Here is a 27,073-nt window from a genome sequence, read left to right on the forward strand (position 1 = left end):
TTCTATCATAATAAACTGCTATTCTAGTAAGTAAAACATTTCTGTGAGTTCTATAAGCCACTCTAGCAAATTAATCAAACATGAGAAGGGGTCATTGGAACCTCCAATCTATACCCAGTTGGGCAGAGCCCAAGGGACAACCTGGAATTGCTATAGGTGTCTTAAGAGAGGTGGGGAGGGGAGATGTATAGGACTGAGTCCTTAACCTGTAGAATCTGATGCTATCTCCAGGTAGAGAGTGTCCAAATGGCATTGAATTGTAGTATACCCAGCTTGTATCTGAGACTTGCTTGTTGGTGTGGGGAAAACATCACACACACACACACACACACACACACACACACACACACACACACACACTGAAATTGGTTCCCCGAACGCATTATTTGTTAATTTTTCTGATGAGTATCAGTTACTTTCTTAGCATCTGTTTTCCCTATGCTAGAGGCAACATAATGAAGAGCAATAAAGGAAAGACAGGCTTTGGGGTTAGAGAGATATACATTGAAAATTCTGCTTCACTTTTACTAGTGAGATAGTTAGGACATATACTTTCCATATCTGAGCCCCAGTTTCCTCATGTGTAAAGCATAAACAAAAACAGTACTTACCTTACAGAGGTGCTGGGAAAATGTCATCTATGCATTCAAAGCACCTAATTGAGAGCTCAGCATTTTGTAGGATCTAAAAAAATATGTATCTGTTGATTAACAAATGGAATAGTTTTTTATGATATTAACAAATTCATTTTGGCAACCATCTTTCATTTCTCCTGATTTCAGATGGAGTACATCTGCAAGGACATACTTACTGCCCTTTATCCCTGCCTTGTACATTTTAAGTGCACCACTGAAATTCTGCCAGGAAATAAAAAGGAATGCTTACCTCTTTAAGAATATGTAATTACTATTGACAGTCAACCAGCTTAAAGAGCACTTCTGGATTAATTAACAGTGACCCATAACTAAGCACAACAGTTCTCAGAGAAAGACCCAATGATCCCAGAAAGCATTGTTTCAAAAACAGTGAGTGTTTATCATTCTTGTTTGCTTCCTAAATGGCAGTTATGAACATTAGTTCCCCAGATTTTAAATTAAAAGTGGAAAAAATTAATAAGATAGTGCTATCAAGAGAAACTTTTAAATATTTTTCATTTGAATATAAATTCAGTGCCTTTGTAGTCATATATATGATATAGGATATTTTGAAGAACACAAATTCATTTATACCACCTTTTCCTGTAAGCAATATGTTTTATTAAGAAGGCTATTAAGTGGAAATTGTTTTCATATCTTGAAATTGTTGCTTTCTCTCCTAGAGAGAAAGTATTTTGTTAGCACCGACCAGCTGTCCAACCCATACAAATGCATATTAGAAATATTTATGTATGTATTTGCAGTTGTTCACATGAAAAATAATACAATAATCAATAAATTATAATACAAGAATTGTTTCATATACTAGCAACTGTAAACTGACTTTTGCCAACCCCTGTATATATAAGCATGTATGTATTCTAAGTCCTCATATCACTTTTTCTAGATGTGGTTATTTAGATTCATCTTTCACCTAGTTTATTTTTAATTTTCAGATATATTGCTCTGAGTAAGATCCTACACCAATTTGAGGATTCTCATTTTCTTTAGATATCCTCAAAATAAGCTGTATTTAAACATGAGTGCTGAAAACTCATTACCCTATGCTACCTCTGGATAACCCCAGAAAATAATATTAAAGGAGACCATAACAATCAACAGAATGAGAAAGGCGACAGCAGTAATAGTTTGAGAATTTTTGCGAAAGATAAAGCGAGGAGGTCAGTTGGAGCAATCCTCCCGCTAAGCAAATGTGGGAAAACGGGATGAAATATAAAATCATCTGATTAAAGGGAGTGGAGAGTGTACAAATAGTGAAGCATTTAGAATAGAGATTTATCAGACATCAGAATCAAGGCAAGTGAGCCTAGATTTGGGGGCCACTTTTGCCCCAGAGCATTTGCGGATCTGAACGAGAGAAAACGGTTGAATGGTGCTTTTGAAAATCTCTTGTAGGAAAATGACAAAAGTTGGAGTCCAGGCGATGTAGGGTAAAGCCCTGGGAAGCTCCAAAGGGCTGCATTTTAGGAACAAAGGTGAACACAAAGAGCAGCATGCCTCCACCAAGTACAGCCCACCTTTGAATTATCTGTGTTGTTGAATCGTCAACTCAGAAGTTTCATTAAGCTGATGGTGGCTTGCTGGTAATCCCCAGTGCTTGGAAGAAGCAAAGGAAATCCTCTGTAGAAGGAGATAGTCCTACACTTCTAATTCTTTCTGAAAGCATATACTTTACAATAAAGTTTTCATTTTAGAATAGATTTAAACTTACAGAAAAATTGTAAAGATAAAGTGTCCCCATATACCCTATTCACAGTTTCCCCTGTTATTATGAACATTTAATGAACAAATATTGATATGTTATCATTAACTGAAGCTCATACATTATTCAGATTTTCTCAGTTACTGTTTTTTAAAAATATTTTTTTTATTGATTTTGGAAAGGAACTGGAGAGATAGAAACATCAATGATGAGAGAGAATCATTGATTGGCTACCTCCTGCACACCCCACACCGGGAATCGAGCCCCACACTGAGGATCAAGCCCAAAACCCGGTCATGTGCCCTGACCAGGAATCAAATCATGACCCCCTGGCTCATAGGTCAACACTCAACCACTGAGCCACACTGGTTGTGCTGCTGTTGTTTGGGTGTGTTGTTGTTTTTTTTTTAACTTAATGTTCTATTTCTGTTCCAAGATTCCACCCAGGACACCTCATTACATTTAGTTATCATGTCTCCTCAGGTAAGTCTTGGCTCTGGCAATTTCTCAGACTTACCTTATTTTTGATGACCTCGACAATTTGGAGAAGTCCTGATCAGGTAATTCTGTAGGATGTCCCTCAGTTTGGATTTGTATGATGGTGTTCTCATGATTGGACTGGCATCATGTTTCTTTGGGAGGAAGACCACAGAGGTAAAGTGCCATCCCATAACACCCTATGAAGGGAGCAGACTAATAACATAACTTCACTGTTGGTGTTGACCTTGATCAAAGTTGTATTTGTTCAGTAAAGTTCCTGTTTTCTTCCTCCTTTCTGTATTGTCCTCTTTAAAGGGAGTCACTGTCTGCAGGTCACCCTAACACTTCCCTTCCTGGAAAGTGAATTATCTACATAAATTTCTTAGAATTGTTCTGCACAGCATATTTGCCTATTTATTTATTCAATAATGTATCTGTATTACTATGGACTTGTGGATATTTAGTTACATTTTGTGTTGTAACTGAACACTATTTTATGCCTCAAAATGCTTCCGTTTGGGCCATTTGGAGCCTTTTAGTTGGACTCTATGTCCCTTTGACATACCCCCACCATCGTGGACTTTTTCAATTTTGCTTTTTTGTTGTGTTTGAGCACTTCCTTACTGTCTAGCACTACAAGACACTCCAGGTTCATCTTGATTATGGCCTGCCCCAGTTTTAGAACCAGCCATTTCTCCAGGGAGTCATCGTTTATTTTATTGAAGAATGGTAAGAACCATGACTTGGGTGCTGTGTTCATTACTATTAGGGTCTCATTGCTTCAAGGTTCTCTGAGCTGACAGAGAAAGGAAAAATGTGTATACTAACCAGTACACATACACATATCCATAAATATATACATAACATACAATGAATATATAAGTTAATATATGCTTATATAGTATATATTAGTATCTACAAATGTATGTATCTCTACCTATATTAAACTAAATGTGAGTTTATACTGATGTCTCTACTCCATTATCATTATGGGGTAGTGTTATTTTTGCCTCTTTCCCTTGCTTGTCTATAACCTCCCACTTCAATAGCGAGAAGCCTGGCTCCCACCATCAGTCATCCATTTGCTTATCTGTTCCGTTCCAGTTTGCATGTTATAGTTGTTTCAGAATTGTTAACTCATAGCCCCAAAGCAATCTTTTCAGCTAGAGTAAACTGCATATGTACAGTTCCATTTGCCTCCAGTCTCACAGATTTCACTCATTTCCAAATGCATTTAGGTCAGCTTCCCCCATTCCCTTCAGTGTTTTATACATTCTTTTGTCACATCCTGCACTGTCACTATTAGCATAGTTAGGTGCAACCTAAAGAATTTTTTTTTAAATTTACAAGCCTTAAGATTCACTTCTCTGCGGTAAAGTTCACAGTTTTAAGAAATTTATGGTGTCAGGCATTACAATATTATATAAAACTAGAGGCCTGATGCATGAAATTCGTGCAAGAGTAGGCCTTCCTTCCCCTGGCTGCCAGCACCGGCTTCCCTCTGACACCCGGGACCCGGGCTTCCCTCACAGCCCTCGCTTTGTCTAAAACAACGGTTCTCAACCTGCGGGTTGCAACCCCTTTGGGAGTAGAACAACCCTTTCACAGGGGTCGCCTAAGACCATCGGAAAACACATGTATAATTACATATTGTTTTTGTGATTAATCACTATGCTTTAATTATGTTCAATTTGTAACAATGAAAATACATCCTGCATATCAGATATTTACATTACAATTCATAACAGTAGCAAAATTATAGTTATGAAGTAGCAATGAAAATAATTTTATGGTTGGGGGTCACCACAACATGAGGAACTGTATTAAAGGGTCATGGCATTAGGAAGGTTGAGAACCACTGGTCTAGAAGTCATCCAGAAGGACATCCTGTCTAGTTAGCACATTACCCTTTTATTATTATAAACAGTTTCCTCCCCTAATCTCCTACGCTTCATTTATTCAAAGCACACACACCCCAACATCCCTGAAACTACTAATCTTTTTACCTGTTTGCCTTTTCTAGAGTATCATATAAATGGAATCATAAAGTATGCAGCCTTTTTAGACTGGCTTTTTTAGTCTAGCAATGTGCATTTAAGATTCATCCATGTCTTTGCACAGCAATGATAGCTCATACTTTCTTATTGCTAATAGTATTTTGTCATGGATATACATAGGTATTAACTAGCTCACCTACTAAAGAACATCTTGATTGCATTTGGGTTTGGGCAATTATGGCAAGATTGCTATCAAAATTCAAGTACAGGTTTTAGTGTGGACATACGTTTCAAATAAGTTGAGTAAATACCTGGGAGTAATTGCTGGATTGTATGGTAAGACTATTTTAGTTTTGTAAAAAAACTTGCACTCCCACCACTAATAAATGAGAGTTTCTGTTTCTCTGAATCTCTGCCAGCAATTGTAGTGCCAATGTTTCCCCTCATTTAAGTTATTCTAATATGCATGTAGTGATATCTCACTGATGTTTCAATTTGCATTTCTGCATGATGATGCCGAAGTTGGGTATCTTTTCATATGCTTATTTACCATCTGTATACCTTCTCTGAAAAGGGCTCTAGTTCAGACCTTTGACTCATTTTTAACTAAGTTGTTAGATTTCCTTATTGTTGAGTTTTACATTTTCTTTGTATATTTTGTATTTTGTAAATGTCTTCTCCAAATCTGTGGCTTATCTTTTAATTTTTTTACAGTCTCTTTAATAGAGCAGAAGTTAATTATTTTAATAAAATCAAAAACTGTCTTTTTTTTTCTTTCATGGATCATGCTTTTATGTTGTATCTAAAAATCTCATCACCAAGCCTAAAAATTTGCTTCTATATTTTTTTCTAGAATTTTTATGTGCATTTTATATTTATGTGTGTGATTCATTTTTCATTTCTATATAAGGTGTAATTTCTGTTTCTAGGTCCATTTTTTGTTTGTTGGGCGGGGGGTGGGGGTGGTCAGTGGCATATGATGTTATTTGTAGAAAAGACAATCCTGTCTCCATTGAATTTCTTCTGCAACTTTGTCAAAGATCAATCAACCATTTGTGTGAGTCTACTTCTGGACTCTTTATTTCATTCCATTAATATTCATGTATATCTTTTACCAATACCATTTTGTCTTGCTTATTGTAGTACAACTCTTAAAATATAATGTCTGGCATAAATAAATAAAAATAACCACTTATACAAGGAAATAAGATAATAACAAAACAAAACAAAACAAAACAAAAAAACAGAAAAAGCAAGGCAATGGAAACAACATCCAGAGCTCTGGAATTTGGAATTATCAAAGTACTCTTACTTATTCAATGAGATAAAAGACAAGATTTAGAACTTTAGCATCGAGGTATAAACTATTTTTTAAAATGATGAAGCAGACTTGAAAAAGAACCAAATTGAAATCCTAGGACTAAAAAAGCAATAACTAAAATTAAGTACATTATATCCAGCTGAAGAGAAAACAGTAAAATAAAAGATGAGTCAATATAATAAAATAGGAGGGAGCAAAAGGATTGAAACAACATGAGTATATGAAAGATTTTATGGAACTTCAGAGCAGTATGGAAAATAATAATTTTTTCAATAAATAGTGATAGGGTAGGAAGAAGTTAACTACAGTGCTTACAGATGTGTAGTTAAGTAGTAAATGAATTAAGAAAAGCAAATAAATGATTATCATAGACATCCAAAAAATAATTATATTTAATGGAGAAGAAAAGTTTGTGTTTGTGAGTGAGACCATGGTGGGGTGCTCTTAATATTCTATGTTTTCACCTATATATAGCTAGGTTTCACTTTATAACAATTGTATTAAGCTGGACATGTATGTTGAAGCAAAGTTTTAAAATATGGATGGATGGTAGTGATACGGAATTTTTGTACTGGAACCCGATTCTTTGTCCACCAGAGTCAAAGAATGAAACCATGGACAGAGGGTAGTATAGCAAAGGTGGAGATTTATTGAAGAACAAGTACAGACTCCCACGTGGGCAGAGGGTAATAGCCCCACAGAATGGACTCCCACATGGGAGGGGGGAAAGGGTCCACCGACTTCCTGTTTTCATGGTTTATAAAGGCTATAGTTCCGGTGTCCTGACATCCCCTCTGATTTGGTCAATATTCCCTTTCAAATTGGTTACTATAGTGACTCCTGAGGCCCTCCTCCCTCATTGTCCCCCTATTCCTTCTGGGCTATCTTCCTTCTTTATTTTGTAAATAGTATAGACCTTTTTTGACTACTTCCAGTTCCCTTGTCTTATGGAAATATACCTGTTGCTGCTTCCTTGTGTTATGGAAATGTACCTTCTCCCAATCTGTAGCCCTAGGTTTTTCCCATGGACCCCAATTCTAAAAAATTCCCTAAACCTGCCATTGTTCCCCTAAAATTTCTGTTTCAGTAGCAGACCTAGAGAGGCAAATCTTAAACTGACAATAGAAAAAGTTCAGAAACAACCCAATTTACATGGAAGGATTGAGTTAAAAAGAAAAGGATAAGTTGAAATATCTAATAATTAGTTTGAGCTCCAAATATCCTTCCCTATTCTATTTATTCATGTAACTGCCTCTTGGCCACTCAACAGAAGGCTGAAGGTTTCTTTTCTGTCCGGGTAAAACATTGTCTGGAGTATTAAATATTTGGCAAATGTGAGAGTGATGGTATTTCTCTGAAAGTAGAAAAATTAAGTTAAAATATACATATACATAAGAATATTAAAGCCCCAGACATCATTCTCAGCTTATGTGCTGATACATTGAGAGTTGGTCTTTATCCTAATATCAAGAGATTAGTAGTCTTTTCTGAAATATCTAACCACCTGCAGAGGAAATATTTAAAGATACTGAGTTCAGGTATTTTAGAAAGAGGATTGCCAGATGTAGCAAATAAAAATGTAGAATACCCAGTTAAATTTGAATCTTAGATAAACAAATAATTTTTAGTATGTCACATGCAATATTTGTGACACATTTATATTTAAAAATTATTTTTTGTTTATCTTAAGTTTAAATTTAACTGGGCATCCTGTATTTTATCTTAGAACCCTAAGAAGGAAGTAGCCCAGCCTGATTAACCTACATGAAGACCACAGCTGACAAATTTCAGTCTCATGCACAGAGCTTTCAGTCAGTTATTCACAGACTTAAATATAAGTGAATGGTCAGTGAAAGATTACCAGATATTTGAGAAAAGCTTCTAATATAAAAAATAAATTTTAAAATGCAGCTTGGATAAAATAGAGACTAGTTAAGAAGAAAATAATTTTTGAAACAAATATTTTTAAAGAAATTAAATTGTTTCCCTAAAATCCAAAAACATTATCTTATTAAAATAAAAAGCAAAGAAAAAAAACAAAACCACCAAAATTAATTCCATAAAAATTATCAATGACAGTAGACATATAAAAATCAAAGGTTTAAAATATTAAGTTGATAAAAATGTTCTAGAAATCAGAGCATAAAGAGTAAGAGTTAGAAGAAAATAGAAAAGATAGATATTAAAAGTTAAAGAACGAGTTCAAGAATGTCTTCATCAAAATAATATGGATTCCAGAAAGAGAAAATATAGAAAATGAGATATAAAGATCAAATATCTAAGAGTTTTTCAATAATGGAAGAACATAAATACCCAGATTAAAGTTCCTCTAAATGCCCCCATGCAATGGATTAAAATAGAGCTACAACCAGCAAGATCACCATGCAATATCAGAATACCGGGGACAAAGAAAAGTTTTCTATGAGCTTCCAGTGAAGAAAAGATCTTATGCAAAGAATCAAGAACAAAAAGGATTCCAGATTTTAGCAGCAAAAAAGCTACAAGAAAGTGGGTTAATGTTTTCACTATTTTAAGTGAACTTATGTCCAACCTAGAATTCTACTAGTATATCCAGTTGTCTTCGTTCTTTCCAGTCGCTTTAACAGAGTACCATAGAGTGGCTTATAAACAACAGAATTTTATTTCTTGCAGTTCTAGAGGCTGGGAAGCCTGAGATTAGAGTAAAGGTATATTCAGTGTCTGATGATAGACTACTTCCTAGTTCATAGAGATCCATCTTGTCACTGTGCCTCACATGACAAAAAAAAAGCAAAGGAGCCCCCTTGCTGCCTCTTTTTTAAGAGAACTAATTCCATTCATGAGGGCTTAACCCCCATGACCCAATCACCCCCCAAAGGCCCCACCTCCAAATATCATCACATGGGGGTTTAGTTTTCAACATTTGAATTTGGGGAGGACACAAACATTCAGTCTATAACACTGGCCAAACTATCAATCAAAGGCTGAGGACAGACAGAAGCCATTTTCAAGCATTAGAGCCCAAATTTATCTATGAATTTTCTCTTGTAATCTACTGGGACATGTGCTCTGCAAAAACAAGAGATTAGGTTTAGAAAGGAGGCAACATGGGATCCAGAAAACAGGGGATCCAACACAAGAGGTAAAAGGAATCCCCAGGATGATTGTCAAGGGAGATCTTCAGATGCCTGCTGTGACTGTAACAAGACATTAACACAGCCTAGAGAAGGTAAGAAAGTCCTCGGAAGGACAGACTACCTTATGAGGAAGAAATAGACACATCTGGGGTAGCATCTGGAGAGAATTTATGGTTTTGCCTGTAGAAAATGAAGGGGAAATAAATGAGACAACTGCAAAAAGCGTTGGAGAGGATAATGGTTACCTGTATTAGGGTCCTGAACCAGTCTCTTTGAGTTCCTGGCTCTGCCACATACACTTTATTTTCTTCAACTATAAAACAGAGATAATAATAATTACTGCTTACCTCATAATGTTGCATTAAGTAATATATATATATATATATATATATATATATATATATGCATGTTGGATATATATAAACTATGTAGATATATAAGGACAGTGCCTATCACAACATAAGAGCTCAATACATATTAGTAATTACAGTGTACTCCATAGCTCGGCTATGTAGCATGTATATAGTCACAATGATGTTAAGCTGAATATTTGATAAACTGAAAATACAGTGATACTGAGGAGGATGGAGGGATGGGACAAGTACATGTTTATGAAGAATGGGAAGGGTGTGTGTGGAAGGGAAGAAGATATTCTCAATATTCATTTGATAATATCTAAAAGTGAAAATGAAAAAGTAGTAATAGAAGCATACTATTTCCAGGTATGAATGAGAATACTAGAAGAATTAACTTAAAGAATTAACTTAAAGAATTAACTTAAAGAACTGATTGCCTTTGGCCCTGGCTGGTGTGGCTCAGCTAGTTGGTCATCACCCAAAAGGTTGTCTGTTGGATTCCTGGTCAGGGCACATACGGTGGTGTGGACTTGATCCCTTGTAGGGGGCAGGCAGGAGGCAGCCTATCAGTGTTTCATTCACATCGATGTTTCTCTCTCCCTTTCCCTTCTTCTCACTCTAAACATCAATTTAAAATCTTTTAACAAATAAATAAATGTCTTTTTAAAAAAGTGATTGCTTTTGAATGGAGGTATGGCAGCATTATTTTTCACAAACTTTGTGGAACTATTTGATTCTACTCTGTGCATGAGTAACAAATTTTAAAAAATTAAAACCAGACTTAAAACAAACCAAAAAGTCATTTGTATGTAATGCCAGAGAGAAAGCCATTTACAAAGCAGTACATTTCTATGAGGCTTGCGGCCTCCGGAGACTAGCACATATTGAATAACCACATGCTCCCAGGGACAGCAGTTACGCTCTCTCAGTGGATGTTCCTGTGGCTGTCATTTTGGAACACATTTGACCCCAACTGTCAGCCTTCTTCTGCATGTGGCAGGATGTCCCCTGGCTCTCTGTGTCACTGTAACAGGTGAATAACTAAGAAAAAAGGCAATCCTTCTGTCTGTGGACACTTGTTTATAATGGCATTTGGGGTCCTGGGGCTAGGCGGACAGGTGCTCTTCCAGAAGGCTAATGAGATAAAGCTTCCTCCAGCTGGCCCTTACGCAGAGCTTACACCTGAGAAGCAGATAAGCAGATTACTCCAGAAACAGACACTGCTTCGGGTTCTTCATTAATCCGCACCCTCGTGAAGGTAAACCAAGAAGGTTATCCTCACTCAACTTGCATCAGTATTTAATTCTTTCCCATATTTCTGTCCTTTTCTTTTTTAATGAGATTTGGGGCCCTTCCATGATTGTTACAAGATTTACCAATGCACAAAAGTCAGAATGTATTTGGAAACCAGAAGGGCTATTTTTGTTATTTGGATTTTTCTCCAAGTTCAAGGAAACAAAGGTACGTTGTTTAAACTTGTTTGTTTTTAAATTGCTTACCTGTAAAATCTATTTACAGAAGTGAACATTCAAAATCAACAAGGTTAGCACTGTATCTCAGAGGGCTAGTATATGAGAGGCCCTAAATAAATACTGAATGATTGATTAAATGATTGTCCAAAATGGTTTTTACTTTATTAAATATTTACTACATAATCCTAAATTGCAATTTATATTAACAAAATAGGAGAGACGAATGCATCCAACTCCTTAAAATTGACAAATAAAATCTAAAAAATATAATTACTGTTTTTTCATTTATGATCAGACAAAAAGTGTATTTCTTACCTTCTCACAGTTAAATCATGAGTTGCTTTCCTTAGAAAATAGAAAATCTGCTTTAGCTTCAGAGTTTATGATTACAACCAACTCAGAAATTTGGTAGTTTTTGAAGTTTTATGTATATAAAAACTAGGCACTGAATGTTCTTACAGCAAATCTTCAAATGAATCTAAAATTAAAGCAAACTACAAAACAGGCATATTTTTAAAAACAATGTATTTTTAAAACTTGAAGAAAGCTTCACTTTTTTTAAAGAATCAGCTTGATTTTTAAAACATGATATTTTTAAGACATTTGAAATCAATAATTTTCAGTTCTTCTTTAAGGATGACAATTAACATGTTAATTGAACTACTGGTTTAAAATGTCCATAGAAAAGTACAAACAAATAGTTGTATGCTTATAAGTCACACAATAACTGATTCTGTCAGTTATTTTACATATAATTTTTAGTGGTTGCATTTGTAGGGAGAAAAAAATTTCTGGAAAATGTTATATAAAAATTCCCTTTATGTTTTGCTACATAAATGATAGTGGGGGAAGCAAAAGTTTACTTACCTGCCCTTTCAGTTGTCAATTGCATATAAATGTTTAATTTAGCAAAAATATTTTAATTTAAAAAATTGTGGTATTTTAGTGTATTCTGAATTTAATATGCTAAGCAAGTCAATTTGTCTGTTTCACAAACTTGACCAGGCAAATCAGCCTTGGTTTTTTGTTTGTTTGTTTACTTAATTATGTTAATAATTTCACTATTTTTTCTATCTGTATATTATATATCAGCTCTTACAAACAACTTCAAATTGCATAATTATATGTAGAAAGTATAACAACATAAGCCCACCAAAAAACTACAATTTGTTGTATACCTATTTCTATGAAACAAAGTATTATAACTATAAAATAAAAAATCCTAACATGTTACTTGTTTGGGGCTTTTGATGCTGTAAGAATCTCAAATCTGGATTTCTGTTAATCTTCAATTAGTGGGGTCTACATTAATTAGAGTTTATTTACTTCAGCCAGACTGGTTTCCCATTTGTGACTAATTAACCATCATGAATGTATTTACATAGAAAATGGTTTTGGGAGAGAGAAGATTTCAATGTAATACAACTAGCTTGCCTTGCATAACAATTGGGTGTTACAATTCAAGAATTTGATTTTTTAATATAAATTATTTGAAAAATAAAAAAGATGTGAAAAATTACCCATGGTGCTTCCATCCAAACACAGCATATGCTAGCACCTTCATATGGTTCCTCAGTCTATGTATGTGTAAGGCCGATGAAAAATCCCCCTTCCCCCTAGACCAGCTTTTTCAGTAAGCTCTGGTTAATGTAAAGATTAAAGAGAACTTCCCCCTCCTGACCTTTCCCGTAAAGCTCTGGCGCCCTGATCTGGTCATAGCATAGTTATCTTATCACTCCTCGGGATCGGCCTGCGCATACCAGACCACCCTGGCCCCTTAGGAAATGAGTCAACTAACAACAAAGACCTGTCCCTGTAAAAGATGAAATATGAGTTAACTGGTAACCCAGTTCCCTGTTTTCCGGCCACCTGCGTGTGGTTTTTGCCTTTATAAACCCGTGTTCTGCAATTGCTCGGGGCTCCAGTCAGCAGCACTTCCTTTGTGTTGTTGCCTGCCTGCCTGAGAGCCCCTGCGCTGCGCTTGTAATAAAAATCCTCTTGCTCTTGCATCAAGCCTCGGTCTCTGCGTTTGACTTGGGGTCGCCGCCTCCTCTGCTGGACTCTCCGGGGGTCTTAGGGCCCAACATTTGGGGGCTCGTCCGGGATGAGGCGACCCCCTTCAAGCGCTGGGATCGGTCTTGGAGGTAAGCAGACTCCGGAGTCATTCAGTGTTTGTCTTGTCCTTTGTTCATTCTTAGTTTCGGTTTTTCAGGAAGACAGGGTGTCGGCTCCGTAAGGAGTCGGCTCCTCTGGTCGTAGGGGCTTCGGCCAGAAAAACTGTCACCCTGGGGGACGCCCCAGGATCGGGCGGTGACCAAGAGGTCTTGGTCACTTCAGGTTCTGGCTGTCCGGCAACGGGCACTCGCGTGTCCGGCCGGACTAGCATTAGGGAGGGATATCATCCCTCAGCGGCCGTTCTGTATCTGGGTAAATTCTTGTGGATCCGGTGTCTTGTCGCGTCATTGTTTGTTCTTTGTTTTTGTCTTTTACTCCTCTTCTCCCATCCAGGTAACATGGGCCACGGAAGCAGCACCCCTCTTTCTCTTACAGTAGCACACTGGACGGACGTCCGGAGTCGGGGACTCAATCTTTCCGTCAGTGTCAAGAAGGGTCCTTGGCAGACTTTCTGTTCATCCGACTGGCCAGCCCTAGGCGTGGGATGGCCAGCGGACGGGACTTTTGACCTGTCTATTATTTTTGCAGTAAAGAATAAGGTGTTCCAATCAGGCCCGGCGGGCCATCCAGACCAGCAGCCGTATATTGTCGTCTGGCAGGACCTGGTCCAGAACCCTCCCTCTTGGCTGAAACCCTGGCTGCCGTCCGGAACCTCCCGGGTTCTCGTGGCCCAGGCTCCTCCCGCCGCAGATCAGACGAAACGTCCCCTGGCAGATTCTCAAGCCGATCTTCTCCTCTTGGACTCTCCACCCCCTTACCCCTCTCCTCTCCAGCCAGAGCCGCCGGGGAGACCGGAGCCTTCAGCACCTCCTCCCGCCCCTCCAGCAGAGGGACCGGCCCAGGGAACCCGGAGTCAGAGGAGACATCCCGCGTCTCCAGATTCGACCGTAGCCTGCCCTCTCCGACCATACGGGCCTCCACCCCCCCGCGGAGACGATAATGAAACGGCTCCGCTCCAGCCACTCCAATACTGGCCCTTCTCCTCGGCAGACCTCTATAACTGGAAAACTAACCACCCTCCCTTTTCAGAGGATCCCCAGCGTCTAACGGGGCTGGTTGAGTCCCTTATGTTCTCTCACCAGCCCACTTGGGACGATTGTCAACAGCTTCTTCAGACTCTCTTTACTACAGAGGAAAGGGAGCGGATCCTCTTGGAGGCCCGGAAGAACGCCCCTGGCCCCGACGGCCGGCCGACTCTACTCCCTCATCTGGCTGAAGGCCCTCGAGACTGTCCAGAAGGAGGTGTGGACTCCCCTGGCCGCCCTCTACCAACCAGGAGAACTGCAAGTCCCCCACCAGTTCCAGGTCGGAGACTTTGTGTACATCAGACGCCATCGGGCCGCTAATCTCGAGCCGAGGTGGAAGGGACCCCACCTGGTATTGCTGACAACCCCAACAGCGGTCAAGGTAGACGGTGTAGCTGCTTGGATCCACGCCTCCCACGTCAAGCGGGCACCCCCATCAGACGACACCGATCATGGATGGACTGTGGAGAAGACAGACAACCCTCTCAAGCTACGGATTTGCCGCCGCCCTCTTCCTGCTGAGCCTGCCGCTGATAAGTAGCAACCCCCATGCCCCAAAGAGACTAACTTGGAGGGTAATGCCCCCCCACACCGGACAGACGGCCTGGTCGGTCACCAATATAGCACCTAAAGGGACATGGTGGCCAGACTTAACGCCAGACCTCTGCGCTATGGCAGCAGGATACAGACTATGGGACCTCCCTGAGAGAACAGTAGAAGAGACTAAAGCAGGTATAGAGACCCGAGCTTACATAGGAAAAGGAAGAGATTTGCAATTTGGAGTTCACTGTAGTTATCTGGGGGCCCGTGAGCGTCTTACGATGACCCAATTCTATGTATGCCCCAAAGACAGGCAGGGACATAGAAAGAATTGTGGATCTGAACGAGAGTATTTCTGTGCAGAATGGGGATGTGAGACAACTGGTACTGGATATTGGATCAGAGGGCCCCCCGAGTGGGACCTCATCCAGGTTCGGAGAAATGAGAGCCAAACCTCCGGACATAGGGGTTGGGTTAACGCCCTGAATATCTCCTTCACCTCAGCTGGGCGGTCATACGACCTAAACAAGTGGCGCTGGGGAGTGACATGGGGGATCCGGCTGTATAAGGACCAACATGATGATGGCCTCCTTTTTAAGATAAGATTAGATGTACAGGATTACAGGCCACCAGTTGCAGTAGGACCCAACACCGTCTTGTCCAGCCGGCAGCTCCCCACGAAAGAAAGGCCTCTTGCCACCACCACCGTGGCAGGAACTAGCCCAGCCTCCAGGGAGGAACAGGCCAACCCCATAGAACTAGAGACAAACTCAGGTCAGAGGCTATTAGGCTTGGTAGAGGGGGCCTTTAGTTCTTTAAACATGTCCAAGTCTAACCTAACTGAGTCTTGCTGGCTCTGCCTAACTACAGGGCCCCCCTACTATGAGGGCATAGCCTTCCAGGGAAACTATACCAACACCACCAGCCATGACCACTGTTCGTGGGGACAGCAGGGGAAGTTGACCCTTACTGAGGTCTCAGGGCAAGGCACATGTATAGGACAAGTGCCAAAGGACCGCCAGCATCTCTGCAAGGAGAACCTGGCATATCCCTCCTCTGCAAGCTATTACTTAGTGCCCCCAACAGGGGGATGGTGGGCCTGTAGTACGGGACTTACTCCATGTTTAGCAGCCCAGGCCTTTAACCGTTCTCAAGATTATTGTATCCTTGTCCAACTAGTCCCCAGGATCATGTATTATCAAGCTAATGCATTTGAAAAAAAATTTGACTCCTATTCTCCTTCCCATCGGGATAAACGGGAACTTGTTTCACTGACCTTGGCTGCTCTCCTAGGTCTAGGGGTCGCGGCAGGAGTAGGAACAGGGACAACAGCCCTCATTAAAGGCCCCACCTATACTGAGGAGCTCAGAGCTGCTATAGATGAAGACCTCAAACATATAGAGCACTCCATAACTAAACTTGAGGAGTCTCTAACCTCTCTGTCTGAAGTAGTCCTACAAAATAGGAGAGGACTAGATCTCCTATTCTTAAAGGAGGGAGGGCTGTGTGCAGCTCTCAGGGAACAATGCTGTTTCTACGCTGATCATTCAGGGGTGATAAAGGATTCCATGTCAAAACTTAGGGAGAGATTAGAAACTCGCAAAAGAGAGCGAGAGGCCAAGCAAGGCTGGTTTGAAAGTTGGTTTAACAGCTCACCGTGGTTCACAACCCTGATATCCTCTCTCGTGGGACCCCTGATCATTTTACTCCTCCTTTTGACATTCGGGCCATGCATAGTAAACCGCTTAATCGCCTTCATCCAGGACCGGATTAGTGCAGTTCAGGTAATGGTCCTCCAACAGCGGTATCAGCCTGTACCCTCAAACGTTAGCCTGTAGTTCCATGATTGGAACTTCCCACAAGAAAAGGGGGGAATGTAAGGCCGCTGAAAAATCCCCCTTCCCCCTAGACCAGCTTTTTCAGTAAGCTCTGGTTAATGTAAAGATTAAAGAGAACTTCCCCCTCCTGACCTTTCCCGTAAAGCTCTGGCGCCCTGATCTGGTCATAGCATAGTTATCTTATCACTCCTCGGGATCGGCCTGCGCATACCAGACCACCCTGGCCCCTTAGGAAATGAGTCAACTAACAACAAAGACCTGTCCCTGTAAAAGATGAAATATGAGTTAACTGGTAACCCAGTTCCCTGTTTTCCGGCCACCTGCGTGTGGTTTTTGCCTTTATAAACCCGTGTTCTGCAATTGCTCGGGGCTCCAGTCAGCAGCACTTCCTTTGTGTTGTTGCCTGCCTGCCTGAGAGCCCCTGCGCTGCGCTTGTAATAAAAATCCTCTTGCTCTTGCATCAAGCCTCGGTCTCTGCGTTTGACTTGGGGTCGCCGCCTCCTCTGCTGGACTCTCCGGGGGTCTTAGGGCCCAACATATGCTTACTTAATTTTTTCATGATTGCAGTTCTGTTGCACACAGTTTTATACCAGGCTTTTTGTAATTCTAGTATATCATAGGAATCTCCTGCATTGCTATCTAGTTTTGACAAGAATCATGTTATAAGTAGTATAATGTTCCTTTCTGTTAATACTCAACAAAAGTGAAATAGTTGTTTCTAATTGTTTTATTGTCATGAATATTATTCTGATGAACATTTTGGTGCATAAGTCTCTCTCAGTATTTAAGATAGCATAAATTCGCCGAAACCGGTTTGGCTCAGCGGATAGAGCGTCGGCCTGCGGACTGAGAGGTCCCAGGTTCGATTCCGGCCAAGGGCATGTACCTGGGTTGCGGGCACATCCCCAGTGGGAGATGTGCAGGAGGCAGCTGATCGATGTTTCTCTCTCATCGATGTTTCTAACTCTCTATCTCTCTCCCTTCTTCTCTACAAAAAATCAATAAAATATATTTAAAAAAAAAAAAGATAGCATAAATTCACTAAGTTAAACTTACTGGGTCTAAGCAATATAAACAGTTTTATGTATTTGATTCATATTGTCAAATTACTTCTCAAAAGGTTTCCTATGCCCTTAGGGGATTCCCCTACTCCACCCAACCCTCCCCATTTGATTTCCAGAGTGTTTACATGTACCCAATACAGAATACTAAGGGATTCAATCCTTGTTTCAAAGGGTTTTCTTTAAGTTTTCCAGATTCTGAATGTAGTTTTTCTACTGATACATAAAAATGAAATCGTTTTGATTTTAAAACATTCATTAAATAAAATTGTTTAGTGCAACAAAGATAGTTGAGTAGTTTCAAAGAACGATCACTTCATGGAGATACCAAGGCTCCTCTCTTAGGTATCCACCGTGGGGATACCAGTTGCACTGGGTGTGTACAGCACTGTTTTATCCTCTTACCTTTCCATTTCACATAAATAATTTCATCTAATCACTTGTGACATTCTGATGTGTGGGATAAAGGGCAGAGAGAAAACCCACCCTTAGCAAGCCCTAAAATGGAAATGGTGTTTATCACAGTATGTGCCTTTTGCATTACATTTGGTTATACGAAATGAAACCTTTAACTAAGTTATTATTAGTTCACCAAGGTAGGTAATTATTTTAGTAGCTGTGAAATGTCAGGAAATTTGCATTTGAAGCCACTCCATTTCTTGCTAATCCTTTACTACTGGGATATATTCTTTTCATAAAATTTCCTCTAAGGTATATTCCCTCATTGTGGCTCCATTAGAAGCGAACAGGGATCCATTTGTATATCTGAGATAGCTGCCTGGTGACAGTCACACTGACTTTGCAGCTCCTATATTTTTTAATCTCTGTTACAGTCTCAAGACAGTGTAATTTGAAAGGTTCAAGGCAGGTTATTTTTGTTCAATTATATCTGAGAAGGTGTCCTTAAAATCAAAGCTGTGTAAATTAAAAATGCTTTGCATCCAATTTGTGGCATGCTTCAAACCATTTATTAGATTATATACTTACTTAAAAATAAAGAAGCAATTGCTGCTTTGTGGCCCCTCTGTGCTTTTTTCACTGATCACGCTGAAGGACTGTGGTATGTGTGAGTTAATTAAGAAGCAATGGCATGACCTACTGCTTTCGTGGCCATTTCTGTCAATCATGAGCACTCCGCCACCTCAAATATCAACGATATTTGCATGCTAACCCTCTCTGGAAACTCAGATCCTGTATACCTGTAATGCCTCCATCATGTTCACAGATTTTTATGTTGTTTTAAAACAATGGTTCTCAACCTGTGGGTCGAGACCCCTTTGGCGGTCGAACGACCCTTTCACAGGGGTCGCCTAAGACCATCCTGCATATCAGATATTTACATTACGATTCATAACAGTAGCAACGTTACAGTTATGAAGTAGCAACGAAAATAATTTTATGGTTGGGTCACAACATGAGGAACTGTATTTAAAGGGCCAGAAGGTTGAGAACCATTGTTTTAAAATAATCTCAGGCAACAAAGTTTGTTTTTCACAATAGTATCTAGGTTTATATTATAATTCAGTATTTATGTGGTAAAGACCTAATAACAAGCCAGTCAGAGAAAGACAAGTATCACATGATCTCTCTCATATATGGAATCTAATGAACAAAATAAACTGATGAACAAAATAGATCTAGAGACATAGAAACATGGAACAGACTGTCGAATCTCAGAGGGAAGGCTGGGGTAGGTGGGTGAGTGGGAAGAGATTCCAAAGAACTTCTATGCATATATGCAAACCCATGGACATAGACAATAGTGTGATGAAGGCCTGGGGTGGGAAGCACGGTTAGGCTAGAAGGGGTCAATGTGAAAAAAAGAGGACATCTGTAATACTTCCAACAATAAAGATAAATTAAAAGGAAAAAGAAATCCTGACCTCATCACTATGTTGTGAAGTATCAGGCTCCAGGCAGGGTATCTGAGGTCTCTGTCCACACCACCTCTTCTTGCTTCAGGGTAGGAATGACATTGTGCAGTTGAGGGTTACCTACCTTGGAACCCCTCAAAGCAGCTTGCTGAAAGGAAGGGGAAAGCCTCGGACCACAGTGTGAGGTTTAACCTTCCAAAGCAGAAGGTCTTCATCAACTGCTGGGTCTGAGCCTAGTGAGAGTGACAGACAGTGTCACTGGGATTTCAACCTCACAAATCAAGAGCACCAAGTCAGAGGGAACCATTTCAATAACGGATAGTGATGTACTTTTTGCTCTGGGTCCAAGGCAAAGTTTAGCCTACAATGAGCTGACATGGTTGACTTGCATAGCGATGGTAATGAGAATTTGTGTATGGAAATGGCAGTCAAGTGTGAACTACACATGCATTGCTATAACTGTTTGCAGAAAATGTGCGCCCACGGGTGCACCTCTCTACCAGCCACAGTAAATGTGGAAAGAACATGAAAGAGCTGCAGAACAGTGGTAAATGCTTCTAAGCATATGGTTATATCAGTAGATAAATATTATCCCATGAATAATCAGTCTTTTTTTGAGGAAACACTGTCTTTCTGTTTGCCTTTGTAAAGTCATCTTAATTCCTTCCAACTTGGTTTTCTTCATTCAACCATCTCTAGTCCCCTTGTCCACCTCAGCCAACATCTATTTTCATAACTGCTCCCCCGGGAGAAGGGTTAAAAGAAATTAAACCAAGTGGAATTTTGTGGAGAAAAGTCAAGACCTCAAAATTAATGAAAATTTCCACTTCAGAAATACTTTAGCTTCATATAGAAAATAACATACGTAGGGCTAGTTTGTCTGTCTTAAGGTTCCTGCTGTATTTATGACAAAAGTTACACTTAATTAAGCCCTACTATAAAACCCAAGGGCACTCTTACTAACGCTGTAGTTAGTTCAGACCTGATCATACTTTGCAGGTAGCAATCATATTGATACTTTCCTTACAAAAGCTCGAGCATATTTTAATTAATCTGACTTTCTGAGATTTTGCTGGTTCACAGACTCAGCTCATTTCTAGTCAGGAACCTAAGGCAGAGAATCATTTGAGGTGAGAAGGTTAGAACCAAAACTGAGATTTAAGCTGTATCTAGTCCTATCCAATATCCACTTAGTCTATTAATTAGGCCAATATCATATGGTGAGTGCAATTAACATGGTTTTTACTATCAGTTCCAAAGCCAACATTCCTCTGCTGACAACACTAGGTGATCACTGATTCTGGACCATCTCTAACATTTATATGCATGACTGGTCTCAGGATATTTACCCATATTATTCAGCTCTACCATAAAAAATGGAAGCACCAAATTTAGGAGTTCTATTACTCATTAAGAAAGAAGTATGACACTTGGAACTCCTCAAAGAAGTGGAGTTATTTATTCATTATGTCACTTTAAATGCCCACCATTAAAGTCTATGTTTAGTGACGAGTGGCTTATTTAAGGTTGCGTTCTGTATCTAAAGGAAGTGCCTGGCCTGATGGATGTGATCTGACACAGTGGGAAAGCCTCTTTTGAACCAAAAATGCCTTCCTATCAAACACTGAAATTTTACCTCCAAGTTGGCAATATTTTCAGACTCGAGATATACAACTCTGAAACACCCCTTTCTAATCATTTCTCTTCCTTCCAGAGAATCTGATTAGATTCTCATCAAGACACACCAGTCCCTCAGCCTCTTCTGATTTCTCCAGTTTTCAGCCCATCCAAATATCAGTGTCCTACACATTAATCCCAGCTTCTAGGGTGCTTTCCTGAACCTGACTCAATAGTCTTCTTGTTCCTACAATAGAAACTTGGCCCTTAACTTTCTGCCCCCTTTGGTTGCTTATTCCACTCTGGGTAAACTTAGTCCTCACTTTTTTTCACTCCCATTCTTGAGCTGCCAAGTGGTATTAGAGAATCTCAAATAAACGGAGTGCTTTCATGAAAAAAAATGCATGTGCTATAACCTTAATCAAGCCCTCCAACTCATTCCATGGTGATACCCATCTCTGATGTCCTGATTTAGTCTCCCAGTCTGATTTTCAAACCTTCCCTCTCTCCTCAAGTCTGCAGCCCAATTCTCCTTCATTCACATAACAGCACCGTTAAGAGTAAAAACTTTAAGGTTTGCATAGGACTGCATTCAACACAGAACACAGATGCATAAAAAGTTCTGTTACTTATGTGGCCTTGGCAAATTGCTCAGTCTCATATCTCCATCTTACGGTTTCTCGTCTATAAAATGGGAATAATAATAGCGGTGTCTGCCCCATGGAGCAGTAAGGAAGATAAGTGAACTAATGTTTGTGAAGCTCTTAATGAGGCATCTTCCACACAAATGCTCAATAAACACTAGCTCCTAAGATGACTATGATGACTGCCACGGTTACTATTACCACTGCCTCCTTCCTACATGCGGAGAAGATTGAAGGCATTTGACTTCATTTGACATCTCTTCTTTCCACTTCCAAGTTTCTCTGAATGTTTATCCAAGCTCTTCTCATTCTTTCTTGTTTCAGAGAGAATAAAAAGATTTCATATTTTGCTACTGTTGTTGCTATCTACCTATGACTTTAACTCCTTTTACAACCAATCCCCCCAAGACTATCCTCTGCTGGTCTCCTTTTCCATTGACTTACTTTTCCCAGCCTAAAGGCTTACGTGGAACAATTTTGCAGACACCGCTGCTGGAGCTCCTGCACTAAAGATTCTTATTTAATGTGTCTGGGATGGGATCATTATTAAAGTCATCCAGGTGATTCTACTCTGCGGGCAGGTTTGAGAAGCATGATCTATAGCTCTTCGGTAAAGATATGATATATGGGTCATTATATGATGGGCCAACAGGGGATTTTTTTTAATCTCTCTTTTTTACTGAATTATATCATAAATCTATTTCCAGTCTGAAGGGAGGGGTCTCGTTATTTAATAGGGCTCATAGAATGATTTGTGTAATCATTCTCTTCATTATATTGTCTAATTTTTTAAAACAATTTTACATAAAACAGCACTGATTATATTAAGGCATAGATAGGTTACAGGAATAGGTATTTTGAAAAAGCTACACAGAATGCTCTGATGCACAGTGTTAAAAGACGAATGTTTAATGAGGACAGGAACCACCTCTTTAATTCTCCATAATATCATCAGCACCCCCTTCTGTCCCAAACCAGTCTGCTTCCTGCATTTTGTCTCATTTCATGCTGTCAGCTTTTAGCTCTAAAGTCAGGAATGTGGGTATTATCTAAAACACCTTCCTCCTCTTCATATCTAATTTGTTACCAAATCCTATCAAATGGTGTGCTGATTAATATTTAGCAACCATCTCTCCCTGGAGTGAAAATCCTAACCACACTGTTTGCCAATATCCGTAATGCAAATAACTAGTCCTGCCATGGCCAATTTCAGGCTGCCAACATGACATCATCTGGCGTGCACAATCAGCCCTCAGGAGCTGGCGCCAACGTGGACCTGTTTCAGCACAACTGCCTTGTGAAATTTAGGACACAAACGTGTCCTTAACTGAGCTTCACCTTTTCATCCCCACTTCCTGGGGTCCTGTTATAGCAACCTTCTCTCAGGTTCTGGCCTCTGGCTTCTCCATTTCCTAAACCTGTGAGAATAGTCAGTCAGTGGCAAATCCTGTCCATACTATCTCATAAATATCTTTGTATTTTTCTAGCTTTAACTAATTCTGTTATCCACTGTACACCATATTCCCCCTCTTGAGAAAAAAGAAAAAGAAAAGAACTTCCAAAACCTCCTGATGCCTTTGGAATAAAGTCCAATAATTTCATTGGAAGGTTCTTACTGGTATAAGCTGGCTGCTACCATCTTTTCCAGCCTTACTGTTTGAGTCTCTGGCATGGGCTATCCTCATTGCTTTCTATAAAACTTCTTACTTGGGAAATATACATCAAGAGTGTACAAACCATACCTGTGGTATTTATAAAACAACAATAACATGCTCACCTCCCAGATAAATAATAACACATCAATAGTATCTTAAAAGCTCCCATCTGCTCTGCCAGGATCTCTTTCCCTCTGCTCTGTGCCAGCAGTAGCCACTGTCATGAACGCTGTGTTAAGCATGTCCTTGTTTGCCATTACTGTCTCCAGCTACAGATGTATTCTCTAAATAATGCATTTCTGTTTTCTTTGTGATTTTTATATAAACAACACCAGGCTGTATGTGTCCTCTTATGACTTAGTTCTTTGGCTCAGCATTATGTTTTAAGATTCATCCGCATTGTTGCATATAGCAGACCCTGAGGCAAAAGCGTCCTGTTACTCTTGGTTAGGGAGTGCATTTTCAGGGAACCAGAAGGAAAAGAAAATGAGGAGTGAGGCGGTGAACAAGTGCAAACCAACGTAAAGATGCCTTGCCAACTGGTCACCACTTTGTATCAAGTGTAACCAATTGCTGGTCTACAGGACCGCAGGACCTCCAGACAGCCCATGAGAGCGAGAACCTGGGGTAAATGGTGAACAAGGGATCTCTTCAAAGGTTTGCCTCACAGGACAGTACCTTTCCTATCCTTCTAGTGTACTCAGTTGTGGACAGCAGGGGCGTCCTGCTGCTTCTCACCTCCCTGCAGCCACAGAAAATCCTGGGGCAAGAGAAACAAATACCCAGACAAAGCCACCAGGCAAGGAGCTATGGGCCTATGTCTCCTGTAGCAGGTCAGAGCATATGAAGAGCTAGTCTAAAAGAGGTGAGACTCAGAGGGCCTCCTGAGAGACATCTGAGACATGCTATGGCCTCATACAGATACACAACCACAGAGTCATTCTAGTCATTCTGTTGATGGACTTCACCCTTGTATGTGTACCCTGGTGCTCACACCAGGCAGGAGTTTCTCCAACATCTAGGTCGGTTTCTCTCTCTCTCTCTCTCTCTCTCTCTCTCTCTCTCTCTCTCTCTCTCGTCTATTTTATAGGAGAGAGAAACAGTGTGTCATAAGGTTTACATGTTTTCAACTTTACCAGATGATATCAAACTGTTTTTCTCAGTGTTTTTTGCCATTTCGAGTGAGAGTTCCTTTTATTCCAAATCCTCACCCATACTTGGTATTGCCTGACTTTATTAATATGTTTATTTATTCACTTATTTATTCATTTTGCCAGTGTGCGGGGGGTATATAATCTTATCTCATTGTGGTTTTAATTTGTATTTCTCTGATTAATAATGAAGTTGAATATCTCTTCATATATTTTGGGTCCTTTTTTGTTTCCTCTTCTAAGAAATGCTTAAACAAGTATCTTGCCCCTTTTACATAGGGATGTATATCTTCTCTTACTGATTTAGAATAGTTCGATAAAAGTTGTGGATATCAATTCTTTTGCAGTTCTTGCAAACCTTGCAATATCTTCTCCAACTTTGTAGCTTATTCTTTTCTCTCTCAACGGTCACTTCTGATGAACATTCTTAATTTTAATGTAGTTGAACTTAGCCTTTAATCTCATGTTTTGTGGGATTTTTTTTTGCCTTACTATAAAAATCCTTTCCTATTTCAAGACATGAAAATATATTGTCTTATAATAGTTGCATAGTTTTGCCTTTCATATTTAAGCTATTGGTATTTACTGCATGTGTATATGTGTGTAAAGTAGAAAAACAATTTTTTAATATGGATTACCAATTGTTTCAGCACCATCCACTGGATAGTTTCTCCTTTTCTCTCTGCCCTGTGATACTCCTTTCGTCACGAGCATGGGTTTGTCCACTTTGTTGTCCCTGAGCCAATGCCACACTGCTTTAATTATTATAGATTTATAATATTTGTGATATCTTGCAACCATGTTTCCCTGGCTCTGTTCTCTTTCTAAGAAGCATCTAAGTTATTCTTGACCCTCCACTCTTCCATAATACATTCTAAGTTTAGTTCACCAAGTTCCACAAAACACCTTATTGAAGTTGATTTAGTATTGTGTTGAATCTATAGATCAATTTGGGGAGAATTGATACCTTTATAATGTTTTCTTTCTACCTAAGAACATGGAATATCTTTCTTTTCATTAGTACCTTACAATAAAGCTGTGTAATCTGTAGTAATAAAAGCGTAATATGCTAATTAGACCGGACGTCCTTTCAGATGACCTTCTGGACGAAGCCAGGGCTGCAAGGGAAGCCCGGGTCCCAGGTGCCAGAAGGAAGCCAGTGCCAGCAGCCGGGGAAGGAAAGCCTACTCTTGCATGAATTTCATGCATCAGACCTCTAGTTAATTTAATAAAGGGCTTCCACATCTTGGACTTGACTCTAGCTTCATTATATTACTTGTGACCATGTAAATGGCATTCTTATTACCTTTTCTATATAGAAAAGTAATTGTATTTAAATACCATATCTTTGCTGAACAATCTTAATTGCATCCTTAACTTGATACTGATCTAGAAGGGAATGCTTTTCTAATTCACCATTAAGTATGATGCTTGTTTTAGATCTGAGTTTGTTTCTTTTTTTTTTTTTTTTTTGTCAATACCCTATGTCATTTTTTTAAGTTATTCTCTATTCCTAAGAGTTTTAATCATGAATAAATATAAAAATGTATTGGATACTTCTATATCTATTGAGATTGCCAAATGGTTTTTCCATTTTAATTCATCAATGTGATAAATTACCTTAATTAATTTTCAAATATTAAGCCAAGTCTATATTCCTGACATAAATCCGTTTTGGTCATGACCTTTTTCACACACTGCTGGATTTCATTTGCTAACATCTTATTTCAAATTGCTGAATTCAAATTCCTAAGTGAGATTGAAGCATGATATTTTTTCTCATAGTTCCTTGTCAGGTTTTGTAAGACTTCGTATAAAAATGGAATTCATTTTTCCTCTAATGTTTAATAGAACTCTCTGGTGAGGCTAGAGAGTTATATTTATGGAAAGATACTTGACTACTAACTGAAAATTTTAAAGGATATAAAAATAATTAGGCTTTCTATCTTTTCTATTAGTTTCTGTTAAGTTATATATTTCTAGAATTTATTCATATCAATTTCATATAAAATTTTATACTTATTAACAAAATATTATTCATGACATCCTCTTGTTGTGTTTTTCATGTCTTCAGGAAGTATAATGATATCCTCCTTTTTCAATCCTGATTGTAGTTAGTTGTGTCTTCTCTTTCTTACTTGAACCAATCTTGTTTTTTGTTTTTAGTATTTTCAAAGGAAAAAAAAATGTTGGCCTTTATATTTCCTTTTCTTCTCTCTTATATTATTATTTTCACCTTTATATTTTATTAATCTCTACTCTTGTCTTTATTTTTCTTGTATTTTTAATTTATTTTTTTCTTTTGCTAACCTCTTGAGATAGATACTTAGCTCATTAATACTTAGCTTTTTCTTTTTCTAATATAGGCTTTTTAATGGGGTAAAATTTACCTT

The 27,073-nt window shown here is 39.1% G+C and overlaps 1 protein-coding gene across 1 annotated transcript in view; it reads left to right on the forward strand.

Annotated features, from left to right (window-relative positions):
- Positions 1-11,022: 11,022 nt before the first annotated feature.
- Positions 11,023-27,073, forward strand: part of IMPG1 (interphotoreceptor matrix proteoglycan 1) — a 131,082-nt gene continuing 115,031 nt past the window's right edge. The window contains exon 1 of the mRNA XM_036318414.1: positions 11,023-11,089. Coding sequence (XP_036174307.1) covers positions 11,023-11,089 — 67 coding nt within the window. The remainder of the gene's footprint in view (positions 11,090-27,073) is intronic.

The sequence above is a fragment of the Myotis myotis genome, unplaced genomic scaffold, assembly GCF_014108235.1.
Source record: "Myotis myotis isolate mMyoMyo1 unplaced genomic scaffold, mMyoMyo1.p scaffold_m19_p_7, whole genome shotgun sequence".
NCBI lineage: Eukaryota > Metazoa > Chordata > Mammalia > Chiroptera > Vespertilionidae > Myotis > Myotis myotis.